Source organism: Trachypithecus francoisi, unplaced genomic scaffold (genome assembly GCF_009764315.1).
Source record: "Trachypithecus francoisi isolate TF-2019V2 unplaced genomic scaffold, Tfra_2.0 Lachesis_group5, whole genome shotgun sequence".
NCBI classification, from domain to species: Eukaryota; Metazoa; Chordata; class Mammalia; order Primates; family Cercopithecidae; genus Trachypithecus; species Trachypithecus francoisi.
In genome coordinates, this window is record NW_022681470.1 from 142,745,458 (window position 1) to 142,764,510 (window position 19,053).

Here is a 19,053-nt window from a genome sequence, read left to right on the forward strand (position 1 = left end):
GTTTTATTGAAACATGCCCAGGCACATTCATATATTGTCTATGAATGCTTTTGAACTATAATGGTAGTTAAGTTGTTGTGATAGAGGCTGTATTAATTGCAATGCTTAAAATAGTTACTAACGAGCCCTCTAAAGAAAAGGTTTGCCATCCCTGACACAGATTAGCAGTGTCCAACAGAAATATAGTATGAACCACATATGTAATTTTAAATTTTCTAGTACACATTTTTTTAAAGTAAAAATAGGATAAAATTAATTTTAATAATATATTAACTCAGTATAAGCCAAATATCATTTCAACATATAAATGTGATATTTTAAAATTTAAAAATATAGTTTAAATATTGCATATTTAAAAATTTTAAATATTACATATTTAAAAAATTTAAATATTTTAAAATTTTAAATATTTTTTATTTTTACATTATTTTAAATACAAAAAAATGACTAGTGAGATGTTTTAATCCTTCTTTTTGGGCACCAAGCCTTTGAAATACGGTGTTTATTTTAGGTTTACAGTAGTTCTCAACCTGGCTTAATCAAATTTCAACTGCTCAACAGCTTAATGTGACCAGTTCATATCATATAGGCCAGTGAAGGTCTCAATACTCCAGTATTACAAGCTCATTTAATGTTTGACTTCCCTAGCAGATGGAAAACTCTCCGAGGGCATAGGCCATTTCTGCCCTCATTGGTTCTCAACCATCTGGCACTGGTCTTGGCACCTTGAAAGGGAATCAATAAATGCTTCTTAATGGAATACACCATCACCTGCATTCTCAGGAGAGGAACTGTACCTGTGGATTCAGATTCCTCAATTGTGGAACACCTGATCTTCATCTTATCTCCCTTGGCTGCCAAGTTCAAGTTCACATTCTCTTCACTGCATTCTTTGTTGATAACTTTGCTCTCAATGTCTAAAAAGAGAAAGGGAGAGTTCCTATGAGGTCGCCCAGGAAGTCGGTCGTGAATTTGGTTTCTGTCCAAAAAAAGGTACACATCCATCGTGGCGAGCAGAGAAAAAGAATAGAAAGTTCGATTCATGATAGGAAAGATCTTGAGTCCCATGATGAATGATAGGGGGACCATAGCACCAAACAAATGAGTAGCTCAGCTGGAGCCTTAGAAGCGAGCTCTTATATCTTCGGAGGTGCCTCAGGGAAAGATGGGGTCAAAGTCAACAGTGATGGAAGGCAACAGTCATGATCCTCTCTCTACTCTAAGTTTTGTTTTTGTTTTTGCTTTTGTTTTTTGTTTTTGTTGTTGTTGTTGTTGTTGTTTTTGAGACAGAGTCTCACTCTGTTGCCCGGGCTGGAGTGCAGTGGTGCGATCTTGTCTCACTGCAAGCTCCGCCTCCCGGGTTCACGCCATTCTCCTGCCTCAGGCTCCCGAGTAGCTGGGATTACAGATGCCCTCCATCATGCCCAGCTAATTTTTTGTAGTTTTAGTACAGACGGGGTTTCACCGTGTTAGCCAGGATGGTCTCGATCTCCTGACCTCGTAATACGCCCGCCTCGGCCTCCCAAAGTGCTGAGATTACAGGCGTGAGCCACTGCCCCAGGCCTCGTATGTTTTCTAAAACCAAAATAAATAGTAAGGGATTGGGGCAAGCCTAGCATGGTACACAAGAGATCAGGTTCTGCAGTCAGATGGTGGTAACTGGGAGGTCCAGCTCTGCGGCGCACTAGCTGCCTAAATTTGAGCATTGACTTAACCTCTCTATGCCTCCTATTTCTCATCTGTATCATGGCAACACATTGCAGGACCTAACCCACTGGCCCTTCCTGAAAATAAACTAGATAATGGAACCAGAAGAATCCTTGTAAAATATAATCCAGATAATACCATACCTGTTCCCAAATTTTCCAATGTCTTTTCATCTCACTTCAAATAAAATCTTGGCTGGGTGCGGTGGTTCAGGCCTGTAATCCTAGTACTTTGGGAGGCCGAGCAGGAGGATCGCTTGGGCTCAGGAGTTCAAGACCAGCATGGGCAACATAGCAAGACCACATTTCTACCAAAAATTTTAAAAACTAGACAAGCATGGTAGTGCACACCTATAGTTCCCAGCTACTCAGGAGGCTGAGGCAGGAGGATCGCGAAACTGTAGTGAGCTACGATCGCACCACTGCACTCCAGCCTAGGTGACAGAGTGGGACCCTGTCTCAAAAAAAAAAAAGAAAAAGAAAAACCTCAAGTCCCTACATTTATCTACATTTCCATCTCCCTTCCTTTCTCCTACTGCTATCACCATCTTCAATGCCACTTCAGCCACACTGGGTACCTCATTGTTCCTTGAGTTCTCCAGGTATTCCTGCACTTGCTCTTTCTCCAGATATTTACATGACTTTCTTCCCTGACATCCCTGCCCTAGTGAGACTTACCCTGATCTCACTATATAAAGTAGCAACTCTCCCTCTAATCCCAACCCTCTCTAACCTCCCTAGCCTGTTGTATTTTTTCTCAGTAGCACTACCTCTATTTGGTATACCAGATGTCTGTTTGTTTATTGTCTGACTCAACTCACTAAACTATAAGATTCATGAGGCTAATTTTGTTCACTACTGGTTGGAGTCCACCAAATACTTTACTTCCACCTCTTGGCCTTCTCGGCATCCATTAGGTTGGAACTTCCTAGGTTTATGTGAATGATACTGGAACTACTACCAGGAGTAGGGTGCTAATGTAAAAGATCTACAGCACCCACTATTCCCAAGTAGTCATCTATCAAGTATATATGAGTCAGGAAAAGATCAGTCTTGCAGCAGTAACAAACAACCCTAAGTCTTAGTGGATTAAAAAAACAAGCGTTTATATCTCATTAATGCTTTGTATCTATTGTAAATTGACTTGAGGCCATGTTCCATATTATCTTTATTCTGGCACCCAGGCAGATGGAGCAGCTGTGACCTGAAGCACTGCTAATCATATGGGCAGAGGGAAAGAAAGTTCTGGAAAGTCTCATACTGGCAACTACTCTATTCCCCAATTTATTGGCCTGAACTAGTCCCCAAATCCCACCTAACCACACAGTAGCCAGGAAGTACAATTCTACGTGGGCCCAGCAGGGCAAACAGGAAGTACTTGAGCACAGCCTATGGCTGTCATAGCTTAGCCCAGCACATAGCAGCTAATCAGCAAATATTTGTAGAATAAATTAATGATATGGTCTTAGCATAGTGCCTGGCCTTTGCCAAGTGCTCAGTGAATGGAAAGTGTTGTCAATATGATTGGACTTACTTTGCTGTGAATTCAATGTATTTAAACAGTTGGCGTAAGAATGGGTGGGAAACCCAGGGAAAATCCCATTGCCAAAGTCAACTCTCAAAATCATCACCTAGATGTAACCTTGCACGAAGGGTATCTCCTACCTATGTAATCCGTCCGAACAGTCTGAGTGACATTTGCTGAGGGTTTCAAAAAAGCTGCCAGCGTCATGCTTTCCACACTCTCCAGGAAGACTGTGGCCAGGGAGGACGTCTCTTCCTTGGTGAATTTGGTCCACGTGGATATCCATTTAAGCACAGGGACAAAGCTCTCAGTTGTATTCTGCAAGGAAAGACGTGTTTGTTCATTCTCTCTCTCTCATTAATGAAATAACAACTGTCTTTTTTCTCATTAATGTGACACATATACACCATGGAATACTATGCAGCCATAAAAAAGGATGAGTTCGTGTCCTTTGTAGGGATATGGATGCAGCTGGAAACCATCGTTCTCAGCAAACTATCGCAAGAACAGAAAACCAAATACCGCATGTTCTCACTCATAGGTGGGAATTGAACAATGAGAACACTTGGACACAGGGTGGGGAACATCACACACGGAATCCTGTTGTGGAGAGGGGGGAGGGGGGAGGGATAGCATTAGGAGATATACCTAACGTAAATGACGAGTTAATGGGTGCAGCACACCAACATGGCACATGTAGACATATGTAACAAACCTGCACGTTGTGCACATGTACCCTAGAACTTAAAGTATAGTAAAAAAATAATAATAATAATAATTCAAAAAAAGAAAAGGAATAGGCTGGGAGTCAATCCAAAGGAGAATTAAAAGGGGCATCCACTCGGGCTCCTTTATCTGATTCAAGAAGCCCTATTAGAAATACAAACTGAGGCCAGGTGCAGTGGCTCACGCCTGTTATCCCAGCACTTTGGGAGGACGAGACAGGCGGATCACGAGGTCTGGAGATCGAGACCATCCTGGTTAACACAGTGAAACCCCGTCTCTACTAAAATTACAAAACAATTAGCCAGGCATGGTGGCGGGCGCCTGTAGTCCCAGCTACTTGGGAGGCTGAGGCAGAAGAATGGCGTGAACCCAGGAGGCAAAGCTTGCAGTGAGCAGAGATCATGCCATTGCACTCCAGCCTGGGAGCCACAGCGAGACTCCGTCTCAAAAAAAAAAAAAAAAAAAGAAATACAAATTGAGGCCGAGTGCAGTGGCTCACACCCGTAAGCCCAGCACTTTGGGAGGCTGAGGTGGGTGGATCATGAGGTCAGCAGTTCGAGACCAGCCTGGCGAACACAGTGAAACCCTGTCTCTACTAAAAATACAAAAAAAAAGTAGCCAGGCGTGGTGGCACGTGCCTGTAATCCCAGCTACTCGGGAGGCTGAGGCAGGAGAATAGCTTGAACCCAGGAGGCAGAGGTTGCAGTGAGCTGAGATTGCACCACTGCACTCCAACCTGGGCGACAGTGCGAGAGGCCATCTCAAAAAAGAAGAAAAGAAATACAAATTCAAGTGCAGGAATTCAAGACCAGTCTGGACAATATAATAAGACCCCATCTCTACAAACAAATTAAAAATGAGCAGGCACGGTGGTGCATGACTCTAGTCCCAGCGACTCAGGAGGCTGGGGTGGGAGGATCTCTTGAGCCCTGGAGTTCAAGGCTGCAGTGAGCTGTGATCACTCCACTGCACTCCAGCGTGGGTGGCAGAGTGAGATCTTGTCAAAAGCAAGCAAGAAGAAAGATAAATTGATGTAACCTTTATGCAATGTAGTAAGTTTGTATCTATAACCATGTAAATTGCATAGACCCTTTGACTCAGCAATTCCCCTTCCAGGAATTAATCTTTCCAGAAATACTTAAAAGTTATGCAAGGATCTTGTCCAGTGGTGTTCATTTTGGGATAGTTTGTGGAAAGCCTCAGTGCCTTACAGGTTGGGTCAATAAATGAAAATGAAATCAAATAATGAGATAGCCATATAGCTGTTAAAATGAATATTGCAGTACACCTACAGGCCACAACAAGCAAAAAGGTCTCCGAGCCATTGTTAGCCAAAGCAAATCACAGAGTATCATGTATATAGTATCGTATTTGGTTTAGAAACAATTGGTTTAACTTTAAATTATATATTATGGTATTTATGTTCTGGCATATAGAAATAAAAATAGCACACACTTTTTATGAGCCAGGTATTGCTCTAAATGTCTTTTATATATTAACTTGTTTAATTTGTAGAAGATATCTAGGAAGTAGAGGCTATTTATGATCATTTTGATGTTTGAAAGGAGAAACAAGGACTCATATGTAGCAGGTGGAAGAACCATGATTTGAACCTTGACAGTCTGGCAGCAGAGGCTGAATCATTCATCACTGTCCTAAACCTCTCAAATAAGTGCTCAATAAAATGACTCCAATGTGTGTGCGTGTGTGTGTGTGCGCTTGTGTATGGGAGTGTGTGTATATGTATGTGTTGGGCTGTGTGCATGTGTGCATGTGTATCTCTGTGTATGTCTATGTATGCCTGTGTATGTGTGTTTGTATATGTATGTATATGTGTGTGTATATATGTGTGTTCGTGAATGTGTGTACATTTGTATATGCCTGTATGTATATATGTGTGTGTGTGTGAGGAACGTGTATATGTGTGTATGTATGTGTATGTGTATATCTGTGTGTAGATGTCTGTGTATGTCTGTATGTGTGTATGGGTATATGCATATATGTGTGTCTACCTGTGTGTATGTGTGTAAATGTGTGGGGGTGTGTGTGTAAATGTGTGAGTGCATGTGTGTATGTACGTGTTATATGTATGTGCATATGCATATTTGTGTATGTGTGTACTTATGTGTGTGCATGGGGGGAGATGTATATGTGTGTATATGTGTATGTGTGTATTTGTGTGTATGTATCCAGTGTACATGTATGTGTATATATATGTGTGTGTGCATGTGTGTATATGTGTATGTGTGTTTGTATATGTATGTATATGTGTGTATATGTGTGTGTTTATTTGTATGTGTATGTATGTATATGTGTGTATGTGTGTACATGCTCACAAGGTAAAAAGGGGAAGATACTTTTCTACCTCTTAACACTGGATATGTCTGAAGAAGAGGATTAAGGTAAGAAAACAATAACAACAATAGTAATAGTAATATTCATGTGATTACCCTTATTATTGATTATCATCAATAAATGGATTATCACATGTAACTCTGACCCAAGCAAAAAAAAACCCAAAACACTAAAAGGAATTCGGAACCTAATAAATGCAGGAAAATGTATTAAATGAATTAAATCCAGTCGGATGGTAGAGGAAATTAAACTGAAATTTGAGCAGCAACACAAATTTCTATCTATCCAAATTAGACGATAAAAGGAAAAAAAGGATTTCAATAAACACGGGGTAAGCAGGACATTTGACAGACATGTGCCCAAAAGAAACAGGATGCCCTGAGTTCTGTATTCCCCGAAAGGTATGGGTGTGGGATTCCCCTCCCCACTGACATAGCAGAAATATCTCAACTAGCACCATCTCCAGGAAACATATTACTCAATTCTACAGCTGAAAGCTCTTCAAATCCTGCCCGTCTGATTTGTCAAGTCTATTCTTCCTAGCTAGGAAAGTTACATTATATCCTCAGGAAAGTTAGAAAATTTTAGGCCAACTAAAACTCCTTAGTAGGATTTGTGTTAAATTTAGAAGTTTTTGACATCTTTAGCATAATCTGGAAACATCTGTTATTTAAACAGTTGGGGCTGGGTGTGGTGGCTTGTGCCTGTAATCCCAGCACTTTGGGAGGCTGAGGTGGGTGGATCACCTGAGGTCAGGAGTTCGAGACCAGCCTGGCCAACATGGCGAAACCCCTTCTTTACTAAAAATACAAAATATTAGCCAGGTGTGGTGGTGGGTGCCTGTAGGCTGAGCTACTTGGGAGGCTGAGACAGAAGAATGGCGTGAATCTAGGGGGTGGAGCTTGCAGTGAGCCGAAATGGCGCCACTGCACTCCAGCCTGGGCAACAGAGCAAAACTCTTTCCCCCCTCAAAAAAAAGAGTTGGAACAGTTTGACACATTAGAGATGCTAACCAATTAACCACATGATTTTTATTGCAAAAAGCAATTAGACTTGTTATTTTAATATGAACAATTTAAGATAACCATATTTAATGTCTAAAAGAATCTGAATTACTACATTTACAGATTCGATCAATTGGATTTATGAGTCGCTGAGGACCCAGGCGACTTTGCCTGTTAGATTTGTAAATCCTCTTCACTAGGTACTTGAAATTTGCGTGGAGTGGGGAGGGGGGATTTGGAATATTTATAAACATAGTATAAAACATTTGAGGAAATTGAACTGTTTGTAAATAGGGTTAACCATTTATAAAAATTTAATCTGAAAACCCTAGGAATGAATGTATACTTTATGAATAAATGTATTAATTTAAAATTAATAAAATTATAAGTAAAAAGTTATTCTTATTTTCATACAGAAATAACCAGATTTATAAAGAAAATGACAATGTCAATGAGTTCAACGTAAAGCTTGAGAAAAACTAGGTTTTGGCCAGACGTGGTGGCTCACACCTGTAATCCTAGCATTTTGGGAGGCTGAGGTGGGTGGATCACCTGGGGTCGGGAGTTTGAGGCCAACCTGACCAACATGGAGAAACCCCCTCTCTACTAAAAATAGAAAATTAGCTGGATGTAGTGGTGCATGCCTATAATCCCAGCTACCTGGGAGGCTGACTGAGGCAGGAGAATCACTTGAACCTGGGAGGTGGAGGTTGCGGTGAGCCGAGATTACACCATTGCACTCCAGCCTGGGCAACAAGAGTGAAACTCTATCTCAAAAAAAAAAAAGAAAGAAAGAAAAACTTAATATCAACAACTGTAATAACCTAACAACTCCTAGGTATTTATGCTGGAGAAATTAAAATTTATGCTCATATATATATATATATATATATACACACACACACACAGACACACACAAACTATATATGGATGTTTGTTTATAGCAGCTCTATTGATAATCTCCAAAATACTGGAAACAATCCAAATGTCTTTCAAAGATGAACAGATAAACTAAATGATGACACATTGATAAAATGGAATATTACTCGGTAATGAAAAAGGAACGAAGCACTGATCCATGCTACAACGTGGATGAACCTCAAGGACATCACGCTCAGTGAGAGAAATCAGACACAAAAGGACAAATCCTGTGTGATCTCACTCCTAGGAGGTTTCTAGAGTCACCAGAATCACAGAGACAGGAAGTAGGATGGTGGGTGCCAGGGACTGGAGATTGGGATGCGAAGTGAGTGTTCCAGGGGGACAGAGTGGGATATTTTGTTTTTTTTTATTTTTGTTGTTTTTGTTTTGTTTTGTTTTGTTTTGAGATGAAGTCTCACTCTGTTGCCCAGGCTGGAGTGCAGTGGCTCTATCTCAGCTCACTGCAACCTCCACCTCCCGGGTTCAAGTGATTCCCCTGCCTCAGCTTCCTGAGTAGCTGGGACAACAGGCACGTGCCACCATGCCTAGATAATTTTTTGTATTTTAGTAGAGATGGTGTTTCACCATGTTGGCCAGGATGGTCTCGATCTCCTGACCTCTTCCTGACCTCATGATCTGCCTGCCTCGGCCTCCCAAAGTGCTGGGATTACAGGCTGAGCCACCACGCTCTGCCGGGGACAGCGTTTTTTGGGAAAGATGAGAAAGTTCTCGAGATGGATAGTGGTGATGGTTATACAGCAATGAGAATGTGCTGAATCTCATTCACGGTAAAGAGGAAGGAAAAGAAAAGAGGAAGAAAGAGGAGGAGGAGGAGGAAATGGCACTGTTTATACACACACTATTCAGGCATCTCAAATGCATTATGCTGAGTCAAAGAAGCCAGTCTCAAAAGACCACATACTATGCGGTTTCATTTATTTAACAATCTTTAAAAGACAAAACTCCAGTGACAGAGACTAGATCAGGGATTTGTAGAGGTTAGTGGTGGAGGGAGTATCTGACTATAAAGGAGAAGCCCAAAGGATTTCATGTCCTCCCCTCCCTGGCTTAAAATCCATCTATTACCCTAATACACAAGGGGGAAAATGAACAAACCACAGCTACACACTACAACATGAAGGATATGTTTACTACAACACACAATTTTCTACTCTGCTCTATTTCACTCAATATCATGCCTCTTAGAGGCAATCATGCATATGACTATGGATGTATGTTTTTTATATGTGTGACTTCTCACTCCACATTAAGATGCAGAACAGTTTAGAGATAATTAAACTGTTCTGCATCTTAATTATAGTGGTAGTTCCACAAATCTATTCAGGTGAGAAAACTCATCGAACTATACAAGTAAAAAGGTAATTTTACTATGTGCTAATTTTTCAAATCTTACAGCTATAAAAAATCAAATATTAATTCACAATCCATTAATTATAAAGAAACCTTTCTTTCCTTTATTTATTTATTTTTTTTGACGGACTCTCGGTCTGTTGCCAAGGCTGGAGTACAGTGGTGCACAACCTCCGCCTCCCGGGTTCAGGCAATTCTCCTGCTTCAGCCTCCTGAGTAGCTGGTACTATGGGCACCTGCCACCACGCCCAGCTAATTTTTGTATTTGTAGTAGAGACAGGGTTTCATCATGTTGGCTAGGCTGGTCTCGAACTCCTGACTTCAAGTGATTCACATGCCTCAACCTCCCAAAGTGCTGGGATTACGGGTGTGAGCCACCACGCCCGACCATAAAGACATCTTTCTGCACCCAAAGTGTGCCCAGGATGTTTGAAACTCAAAACATAATTTAAAAGACCCAATCGTTACCTTCAGAGAAACTACAGTCGTTTTATTTTCACACACATTGTCCAGCACACTGAAGATGTTATTTATTTGTGCACAAAAGGAGACCTGTGACCCAGAAAAATAAAAAGAGCATTTGTGAGCATGAATCCATCTATTCCCCCAAGCATGTAATCTATAAATTAGCCCATAAAGCCCGTCATATGAGGTAGCCCTGAATTCCTGAGTCTGTAGAATTCTCAGGGAAATAAAAACTCATTGTTTGATCAGAATTAGAATCATATCACCTTTTCCTTCCATGAATAAAAAAAGCAAACACAAACAAATAGCAAAACTACTTAGTGATATTAAAAGGAGAGGAAATGTATGAACTAACAGTGGTCCATATGGAATATTATTCAGCCATAAAAAGGAATGGAGTTCTCTGAAATGTACTACAGCATGAATAAACCTTGAACATATCATGCTAAGTGAAAGAAGCCAGACACAAAGGAGCAAATATCGCATGATTCCATTTCTATAAAATGTCAAGAATAGACAAATCCACGGAGACAGAAAGCTGATTAGTGTTTGCCACGGGCTAGTGGGAGGGGAAAATGGGGAGTGACTGCTAAATGATAAAAATATTCCAGAACCTGGCTGAGCATGGTGGCTCACACCTGTAATCCCAGCACTTTGGGAGGCTGAGGTGGGCAGATCACCTGAGGTCAGGAGTTTGAGACCAGCCCTGGTCAACATGGCGAAACCCCTCTCTACTAAAAACACAAAAATTAGCCAGGCATGGTGGTGGGTGCCTGTAGTCCCAGCTATTCAGGAGGCTGAGGCAGGAAGAATTGTTTGAATCCGGGAGGTGGAGGTTACAGTGAGCCAAGATCACCCCACTGCACTCCAGCCTGGGCAACAGAGCAAGACTCCATCTCAAAAAAAAAAAAAAAAAAACAGCAATTCTAGAAGTAGATTGAGGTGATGACTGCATAACATTGTGAATGGTCTAAGTGCCACTGAATTGCACACTTCAAAATAGTTAAAGTGGTGAATTTTATGTTACGTGTACCTCACCGCAATTTAAAAAGAAAAACAGTGGTCCAAAGCTAATTTACAAGCTCATATTTAGAATAGTGACATTAATGTCTAAAGAGGCCATGGAGTCTTTACTCATTGCAATGATTTCATTAGACAATCAGGATGTCCAAATTCCTTTTGGTCTGGCTGGCTGTGTAACACCCCCACACCAACATCCCTCAGTTGCAGCATCAACACCTTCACCGACAGGAAGACTCCAATATATTCTCCTATTCTTTTATTAAGAGAATCCTCAAGTTTTCAATAGGCAAATATCCTCTCTTCGCAGCTTCCCTTGCAGCTAGATGTGACCACGTGACTAATTGCTACCCAATCAGGTGCAAGCAGAAGTGGTGCTGGGTCATACACTTGAAGAGAAGGATCATGCCTTTCACTTCCTCTTCTCCCCTTCCCACAAGCTGGAATGCAGATGTGAGGGCAGGAGCTGGAGCAGCCATCTTGGACCACAAAGTGAGAGGCTTGTGTTGATGCTGACAGAGCATAATGGAGCCATTGTACGAACTCTGCACAGCTTACACTCAGCTGGTTACAGAGGAGAAAAATAAACTGCTGTTGGTTTTGGCCACTATTACTTTTGCCTTTGTTAGAACTGCAAAAACAACATTCTACCTGAATGACTTCTAAGAAAACCTCAGAAACTAGGAAGCTTAAGAAATACTTGCATATTCAGGTTTCACTGTGGTTCTCTCTTGGCATTGCTGGACCTGCTCATTATCAGGTATCACATCTTCCTTACATTTGAAGGGAACCCCTAGGAAGAAAACAACAGCAACCAAAAAAATTTCAACCTCAGCAAAATATGACGAAAATTCACATCTGATTTCATGTCCTCCCCTCCCTGGCTTAAAATCCATCTATTACCCTAATACACAAGGGGGGAAATGAACAAACCACAGCTACACACTACAACATGAAGGATGTGTTTACTACAACACACAATTTTCTACTTTGCTCTATTTCACTCAATATCATGCCTCTTAGAGGCAATCATGCATATGACTATGGATGTATGTTTTTTATATGTGTGACTTCTCACTCCATATTATGTCCCTGCACAACTTATACTCTAAGAGGCATGATAATAAGTGAAACAGAGCAAATTAGAGAAGTCATACATATAAAAGACATACATCTATAGTCATATGTAGTGTGATATCACTTTTACAAAGCTCCAAAACAAGCAATACTAGGCAGATATTGTTTAGGGGTACGTACCAGGGGAAAATATTTTTTTAAGTAGGGAAATAATAAACACAAAATTCCAAGTGGTTTTCTGAGGAGGATACGAGGAGATAGAGTGGAGAAGAAATGTATAGGAGAACCAGTGGCATTGTTATTATCTTTATTATATTGGGAAATACATCAGCTATATTCATTTGCTTGTTATACTTCATTGCCTCCAATAAGGTACACATATTTTTAATGTGATAAATAATCCATACTTTAACAGTTTTATACATTTCATGGTTCCCCATTATTCTTGGGGGGGGAAAGGACTCTGAAATTCTTTTTTAAAAGAAAGGGTTGGCCGGGCATGGTGGCTCACACCTGTAATCCCAGCACTTTGAGAGGCCGAGGTGGGCGGATCACGAGGTCAGGAGTTCAAGAACAGCTTGGCCAGCATGATGAAACCCCGTCTCTACTAAAAATACAAAAATTAGCTGGGTGTGGTGGGGGCACCTGTAATCCTAGCTACTCGGCAGGCCGAGGCAGAAGAATCATTTGAACCCAGAGATGGAGGTTGCAGTGAGCTGAGATAGCGCCACTGCACTCTAGCCTGGGCAACAGAGGGAGACTCCGTAAAAAAAAAAAAAAAAAAAAAAGACAGGGTCTTACTCTGTCACCGAGGCTTGAGTGCTGTGGCATGAGCATAGCTCACTGCAGCCTCAATCTCCTAGGCTCAAGTGATATTCCCACCTCAGTCTCCTGAGTAGCTAGGACTACAAGCCCATGCTACTATATCTGGCTAATTTTTTATCATTATTTTTTGTAGAGACAGAGTCTTGCAGTGTTGCCCAGGCTGGTCTTGAATTCCTGGCCTCAAGTGATCCTCTCACCTTGGCCTCCCAAAGTGCTGTTTATAGGCATGTCACTGCATCCAGCCCTTTCAAAATTCTTCACAAGCCACCAAGACCCTGCAGAATCTGACCTCTGTCCACTTCATCAGATATGTCTAATGCCACTTCCCCTTGTCCTCATTTGGTGTGAGCCTCAGGACCTTTGCATCTGCTATAACCCAGAACAGCATGATCTCCATTCTTCCTCTAGAGCAGTGCTTCTCCTTCTTCAGGTTTCTGCTTAACTGTTTGCTTGGCGCATAATCAATATCCTATTAGTCACTTCAAAGCACACTATGTTTCTTTGTTGTTTTATTCATAGTTATAATTAAATAATTGTGTGTGTGTGTGTTTTCTGGCTCCTTCCCTAGACTATAAGCTACAAGAGGACAAGAGTCATGCCTATCATATTTAGGACCAAATCTTCAGCGCCTACTGCAGGGGCCTGTTTAACTAACTAACTAATTAATTAATAGGTACTCCAAAAATCATTTATTGAAAGAGGAAATGGATGAAGAAGAAAAGAAACAGAATATGCGGATGAGGCAACAGTAAGAGGAAGATCTTGAGGTTGGGTAGAATGAGTATTTTCCAGTGAAAGCCAGAAACAGATTCCATTGCCAACACATACGAAGAGATGATTACTTTGGCAGCTGAAGTTGCCGTCTTTCTGGGAGCCTTCTGGATTGGGACGAAAGCCTGCAATGCAGCCACAGCTGTAGGAGCCCAGAGCATTGGTGCAGATAGAATTTGGACCACATGTTGATGGATCTTGGCGGCACTCATCAATATCTGCAAAGAACTGGAGAATATCAAGAAACCCAAAAGAACAAAGAGAAATGTCTTTTCTGGATTGTCCATCAAACCCTCTGCTCACCTCTACATTCCACTTTTTGGTCTGTGAAATTCAACTGTCCATTGCTTGGTGCAAAGCCAGGGTGGCAGGTGCAAAAGTAGCTCCCAGGAGTGTTGGTGCATGTTGAATTGATGGGGCACATTACAGTGCATTCATCAATATCTGTGGGGTATAGAATGGGTGTGGAGTCAAGTTGGTCAGTGATCCAACAAAATCATACTTCCCTTTGCAAAATATGGAGTCATGTTTCACTAGAAACTGGCACCCCAGCCAGGGACTACATTTCCCAGAACCCTCTGCATCCAGGTGAGGTCATGTGACTACTTTTCACTCATAGAATATGAGAGCCATGATATATGTCATTTCAAGAACAAGGTGGTCAAGAAGTGGGTGTAACTTCTCTCCTCCCTCTTTCGCCTCAACTGGCTAAAACCAGGAACTCCAAGGCTCTGAGGAATGCAAGAACCAAAAGATGGAGAGAGATTGAATTCCTTTATCACCGCGTGGAGAAAAGCTGCCCACGGGCCAGGTATATCCGTATTGAATTATTATGAGAGTGATAAATTTCTATTACGTTAAGCTAGTAATGAGGTAGGAAACAGGACTCAGCTCCAGAGGAGGGACTGGGACACTGGAGGAAATTGAGGACTAGCTAAAACAAGGACAGAGTGGAAGCAGCTTTCCATAAGACATGCTCGCCAGTGTACCAGGTCAGTTTACCACTGACATGGCAACATTGGAGAGTTACTTCCCCTTTCTATGGTAATGACCCGATGACCCAAAAGTTACTACCCCTTCCCTAGAAAATTTTGCAGAAACCACCTGTTAATCTGCATATGATTAAAAGTAGGTATAAGAATGACTGCAAAACTGCCCTGAGCTGCTGCTCTCTGCCTATGAGGTAGCCCTGCTCTGCAGGAGCTGTGACACTTACAGAACTGTAACACTGCCTGCCTCTTCAATAAAGCTGTCTTCTACCTCTGGCTTGCCCTTGAGTTCTTTCCTGGGCAAAGCCAAGAACCCTTGTGAGGTAAACCCCACTTTGGGGCTCGCCTGCCCCGAATCAAAAATTAGCCAGGCACGGTGGCACACACCTGTAATCCCAGCTACTCAAGAGGCTGAGGCAGGAGAATTGCTTGAACCTGGGAGGCAGAGGTTGCAGTGAGCTGAGATCACGCCACTGCACTCCAGCCTGGGCAACAGAGCGAGACTCCGTCTCAGAAACAAAAAACAGGCTGGGCACAGTGGCTCATGCCTGTAATCCCAACACTTTGAGAGACTGAGGCAGGCAGATCACCTGGGATCAGGAGTTTGAGACCAGCCTGGCCAACATGGTGAAACTTTGAGACCAGCCTGGCCAACATGGTGAAACCTTGTCTCTACTAAAAACACAAAAATTAGCTGGGCGTGGTGCCACATGCCTGTAATTCCATCTACTTGGGAAGCTGAGGCAGGAGAATTGCTTGAACCCAGGAGGGGGAGGTTGCAGTGAGCCGAGATTGCACCACTGCACTCCAGCCTGAGCAACAGAGCAAGATTCCATAAAAAACAAAAACAAAAACAAAACAACAAACAAGCAAAAAACCAAAAAGCAAACAAAAAAAGAGGCATAGAGTGGAGGGGTTGAGAACATGGACATTCTGGGTTCATAGCCTGGCTGTCACTTACAGGCTGTTTGTTCATGGGTGCTATGGACTGAATGGTGCCTCTCCTCCAAGTTCCTATGTGGAAGCCCTAAGCCCCAATGAGATGTTATCTGGAGATGTTATTTACTGCTGTATCCTCAGTGCCTAGAATAGTGCCTCGTATATTATAAGTGCTCAAGAGGTATTTCTTTAATGAATGAATGAATGAGTGAATGAATGAGTGAATGAGTGACTATTGGCTTCAGATTTGCAGATGAAAATCTCAAACTCAACCAAGACCCACCCCAATTCCCTCACTGCTGTCTTTGCAAACAGCCTTGGACCTGATTTCTCAGAAGACGTCCCCATCTACCTTCACACGATACTTTGAGACCCTGGAAACTCAAGTGGCCACTGCTGGATTCAAATCCTGGGTTGCAGAAACAAGAGTAGTTTCCAACAGTGTTACTACAGGTTGCATGCTCTGGGCAAGTTCTTGGATTGGCACATTCATCCTCATCTGACAAGTGGAAGAAAAAACCCAGGTCAAGGTAAATGACAAAGCAAGGAGTAGAGACAACAAATAGGAGATTCACTCTGAGTGTTGATTTTCAGCAGACAGGGCTGATGCTCCCCGATATCCATGTTCCCCTCTTCTTCCTAGGCACACAGTCCCTTCTTGCAGTAGGCATGGCCATGAGAACAATTTCTAGCCACTAGCATGTAAGCAGAAGGGTGGCATGTAAGCAGAAGGGTGGCAAATAGTTTCAAAACATAATTGTCAGAGATTGCAAAAGTAGCCATAGTCCTTTACTTCTCTCTGTATATACACCCCAAGATGTAGATTGCAAGCCATGTGACTTTACCATACCTTGCACTAAGAGGTGGAGTCTGTTTCTCTACCCCTTAAATATAGCTGGCCCTATGACTTGCACTGACCAATAGAAGACAGTGAAGTAATGAGGTGCTAATTTCAAACATGGGCCTCAAGAGACCTGTTGGCTTCTGTTCATTCTCTTGGGCCTCTGACCTCTGCCACACGAACAAGCCCCTGACTAGCCTAATGAAGAACAAAAGACCAAATGGCAGAGAAATGAATCATCCTAGATGAGGCCCAGACATGTGAGACCTGTTCCCTCCTCCTTGTAATAGTATAACAATCCAGTTGAGGACTGCATTCCCGCTTCTCTTGCAGCTAGGTGTGGCTACATGGTGACACTCTGGCTAAGGAGAATGAATAGAAGTGATGTGTGCACCATCTGGTCATGCCCTTGAAAAGAAACAGCATACTCTACACTTCTTCTCCCTTTTCACCTGGGCTGGAAGATGGACAGAGTGGGGTGATCCATTCCCAACCATGGGGATGAGGCTCACACCTAAGTTTGGAGAGGCAATAAGACAAAAGTCCAGCCAAGATCAGCTGACTGCAGACACAAGAACAAGACCAGTTGAGACCAAAAGATCTGGCTAGAATAGACCACTTAAAATGTCCGCTCATGGAATCAAGAGCTAAATATATGGTGGTTGTTTTTAGACACTAATTTTTAGGATGATTTTTTACCCAGTGATAGCTCACTGCTACAAATGGAGTAGCAAAGGCAGAGATGACTTCAAACATCTCTTAAACTAAGCCAGGGGGATATAATGAGGGCTTGATCACTCCTTGCCTTTCTCAATGGAGTCACTATCCCTGTAAATGAATGTGGAGAATAACAATGCACTAGACAAAGGAAGATGGAGCCCTTGTCTCTTGGTGAGGACATTCTGTGTGCAGTGTAGAGGATGGATTGGAGGGAATAAGACCGAACAAGGTGAGACTAGAGAGGAGGCTGCTACAATGATGATCAAGCCTGAACCAAGGATGGAAAAGAGTGAAGGAATTCAACACATATTTATTTATATATTTATTTTTGAGACAAGGTCTTGCTCTGTCACCCAGGCTGGAATGTAGTGATGCAAGCACAGTGCACTGCAGCATCAACCTCCCATCTCCCACCTTAGCCTCTTGAGTAGCTGGGACTACAGGCACATACCACCACACCCGGCTAATTTTCTAAATTTTTTAGAGAAACAGGGTCTCACTATGTTGCCCAGGCTGGTCTCAAACTCTTGGTCTTAAGCGATTCTCCCATCTCAGCCTCCCTAACTGCTGGTATTACAGGTGTGAGCCACCACACCCAGTCTCAAAACATATTTAGCAGGTAGATTCCCCAAGGTGTGATGACTGCTTTAATGTGGAGGGAGAGAAAAGATTAAAGATAACTGTCTTTTGCTTTTTGAGATGGAGTCTCACTCTATCGCCCAGGCTGGAGTGCAGTGGCACAATCTCAGCTCACTGCAAGCTCTGCCTCCCGGGTTCATGCCATTCTCCTGCCTCAGCCTCCCGAGTAGCTGGGATTACATGCACGCACCACCACACTCAGCTAATTTTTTTGTATTTTCAATAGAGATGGAGTTTCACCGTGTTAGCCAGGATGGTCTCGATCTCCTGACCTCATGATCCGCCCACCTCAGCCTCCCAAACTGCTGAGACTACAGGCAGGAGCCACCATGCCCGGCTGATTAAAGATAATTTTCAAGCGTTAATTCAAATAGCTTTTAGGGGAAAGTTCTGAAGTTTGGACTGTAGAATCTCCCCAGAATAGGTTTTGTGTGTTTGTTGTTGTTGTTGTTGTTTGAAACAGAGTCTTGCTCTGTTGCCCAGGCTGGAGTGTAATGACATGATCTCAGCTCACTGCAACCTCCACCTCCCAGGTTCAAGCAATTCTCCTGCCTCAGCCTCCCAAGTAGCTGGGATTACAGGTGCCTGCCACCATGCCTGGCTAATTTTTTGTATTTTTAGTAAAGACAAGGTTTCACCATGTTTGCAAAGCTAGTCTTGAACTCCAAGTTCAAGTGATCCGTCCACCTTGGCCTCCCAAAGTGCTGATATCACAGATGTGAGCCACCACACCCAGCCCAAAATAGGGTTTTTTCACCTCAGCACTATTGGCAGTTAGGGTCAGATTATTCTTGGTTGTGAGGGCCTTTCTGTACATTATAGGATGTTTAGCAGCATCTCTGATCTCTTCCCATCAGATGCCTGTAGCATACACAGCACCTCTCCCCACCATCACCAGTTGTGACTATCAAAAATATCTCCAGATCATGCCAATGCCTCCTGGGGGAAATATCAATCTGGAGACAATGCACCCCATCACATTCTGATGCCATTATCTGACTTATAATAGGTCCTCAACGGGAGTTCAAATCCCAGCATTTCCACTTAACATTTGCATATAGTTCACAGATCCTATAGAGCAATTACACAATTGAGATCACAAAGCAACTAGCTAGCAACACTGTGACAGGAACAAAACCCTCAAATATCAATATTAACC

The 19,053-nt window shown here is 42.4% G+C and overlaps 1 protein-coding gene across 3 annotated transcripts in view; it reads right to left on the reverse strand.

The window, feature by feature from the left end:
- Positions 1-19,053, reverse strand: part of ADGRE1 (adhesion G protein-coupled receptor E1) — a 56,688-nt gene that overhangs the window by 27,923 nt on the left and 9,712 nt on the right. For 2 of the 3 annotated variants that reach the window (XM_033195158.1, XM_033195156.1), the window contains exons 5-11: positions 16,047-16,193; positions 14,070-14,210; positions 13,838-13,984; positions 11,798-11,886; positions 10,077-10,160; positions 3,372-3,549; positions 798-917 (exon numbers count right to left, since the gene is read on the reverse strand). In XM_033195158.1, coding sequence (XP_033051049.1) covers positions 798-917; positions 3,372-3,549; positions 10,077-10,160; positions 11,798-11,886; positions 13,838-13,984; positions 14,070-14,210; positions 16,047-16,193 — 906 coding nt within the window. The remainder of the gene's footprint in view (positions 1-797; positions 918-3,371; positions 3,550-10,076; positions 10,161-11,797; positions 11,887-13,837; positions 13,985-14,069; positions 14,211-16,046; positions 16,194-19,053) is intronic. The other variant, XM_033195157.1, reaches the window with a different exon arrangement.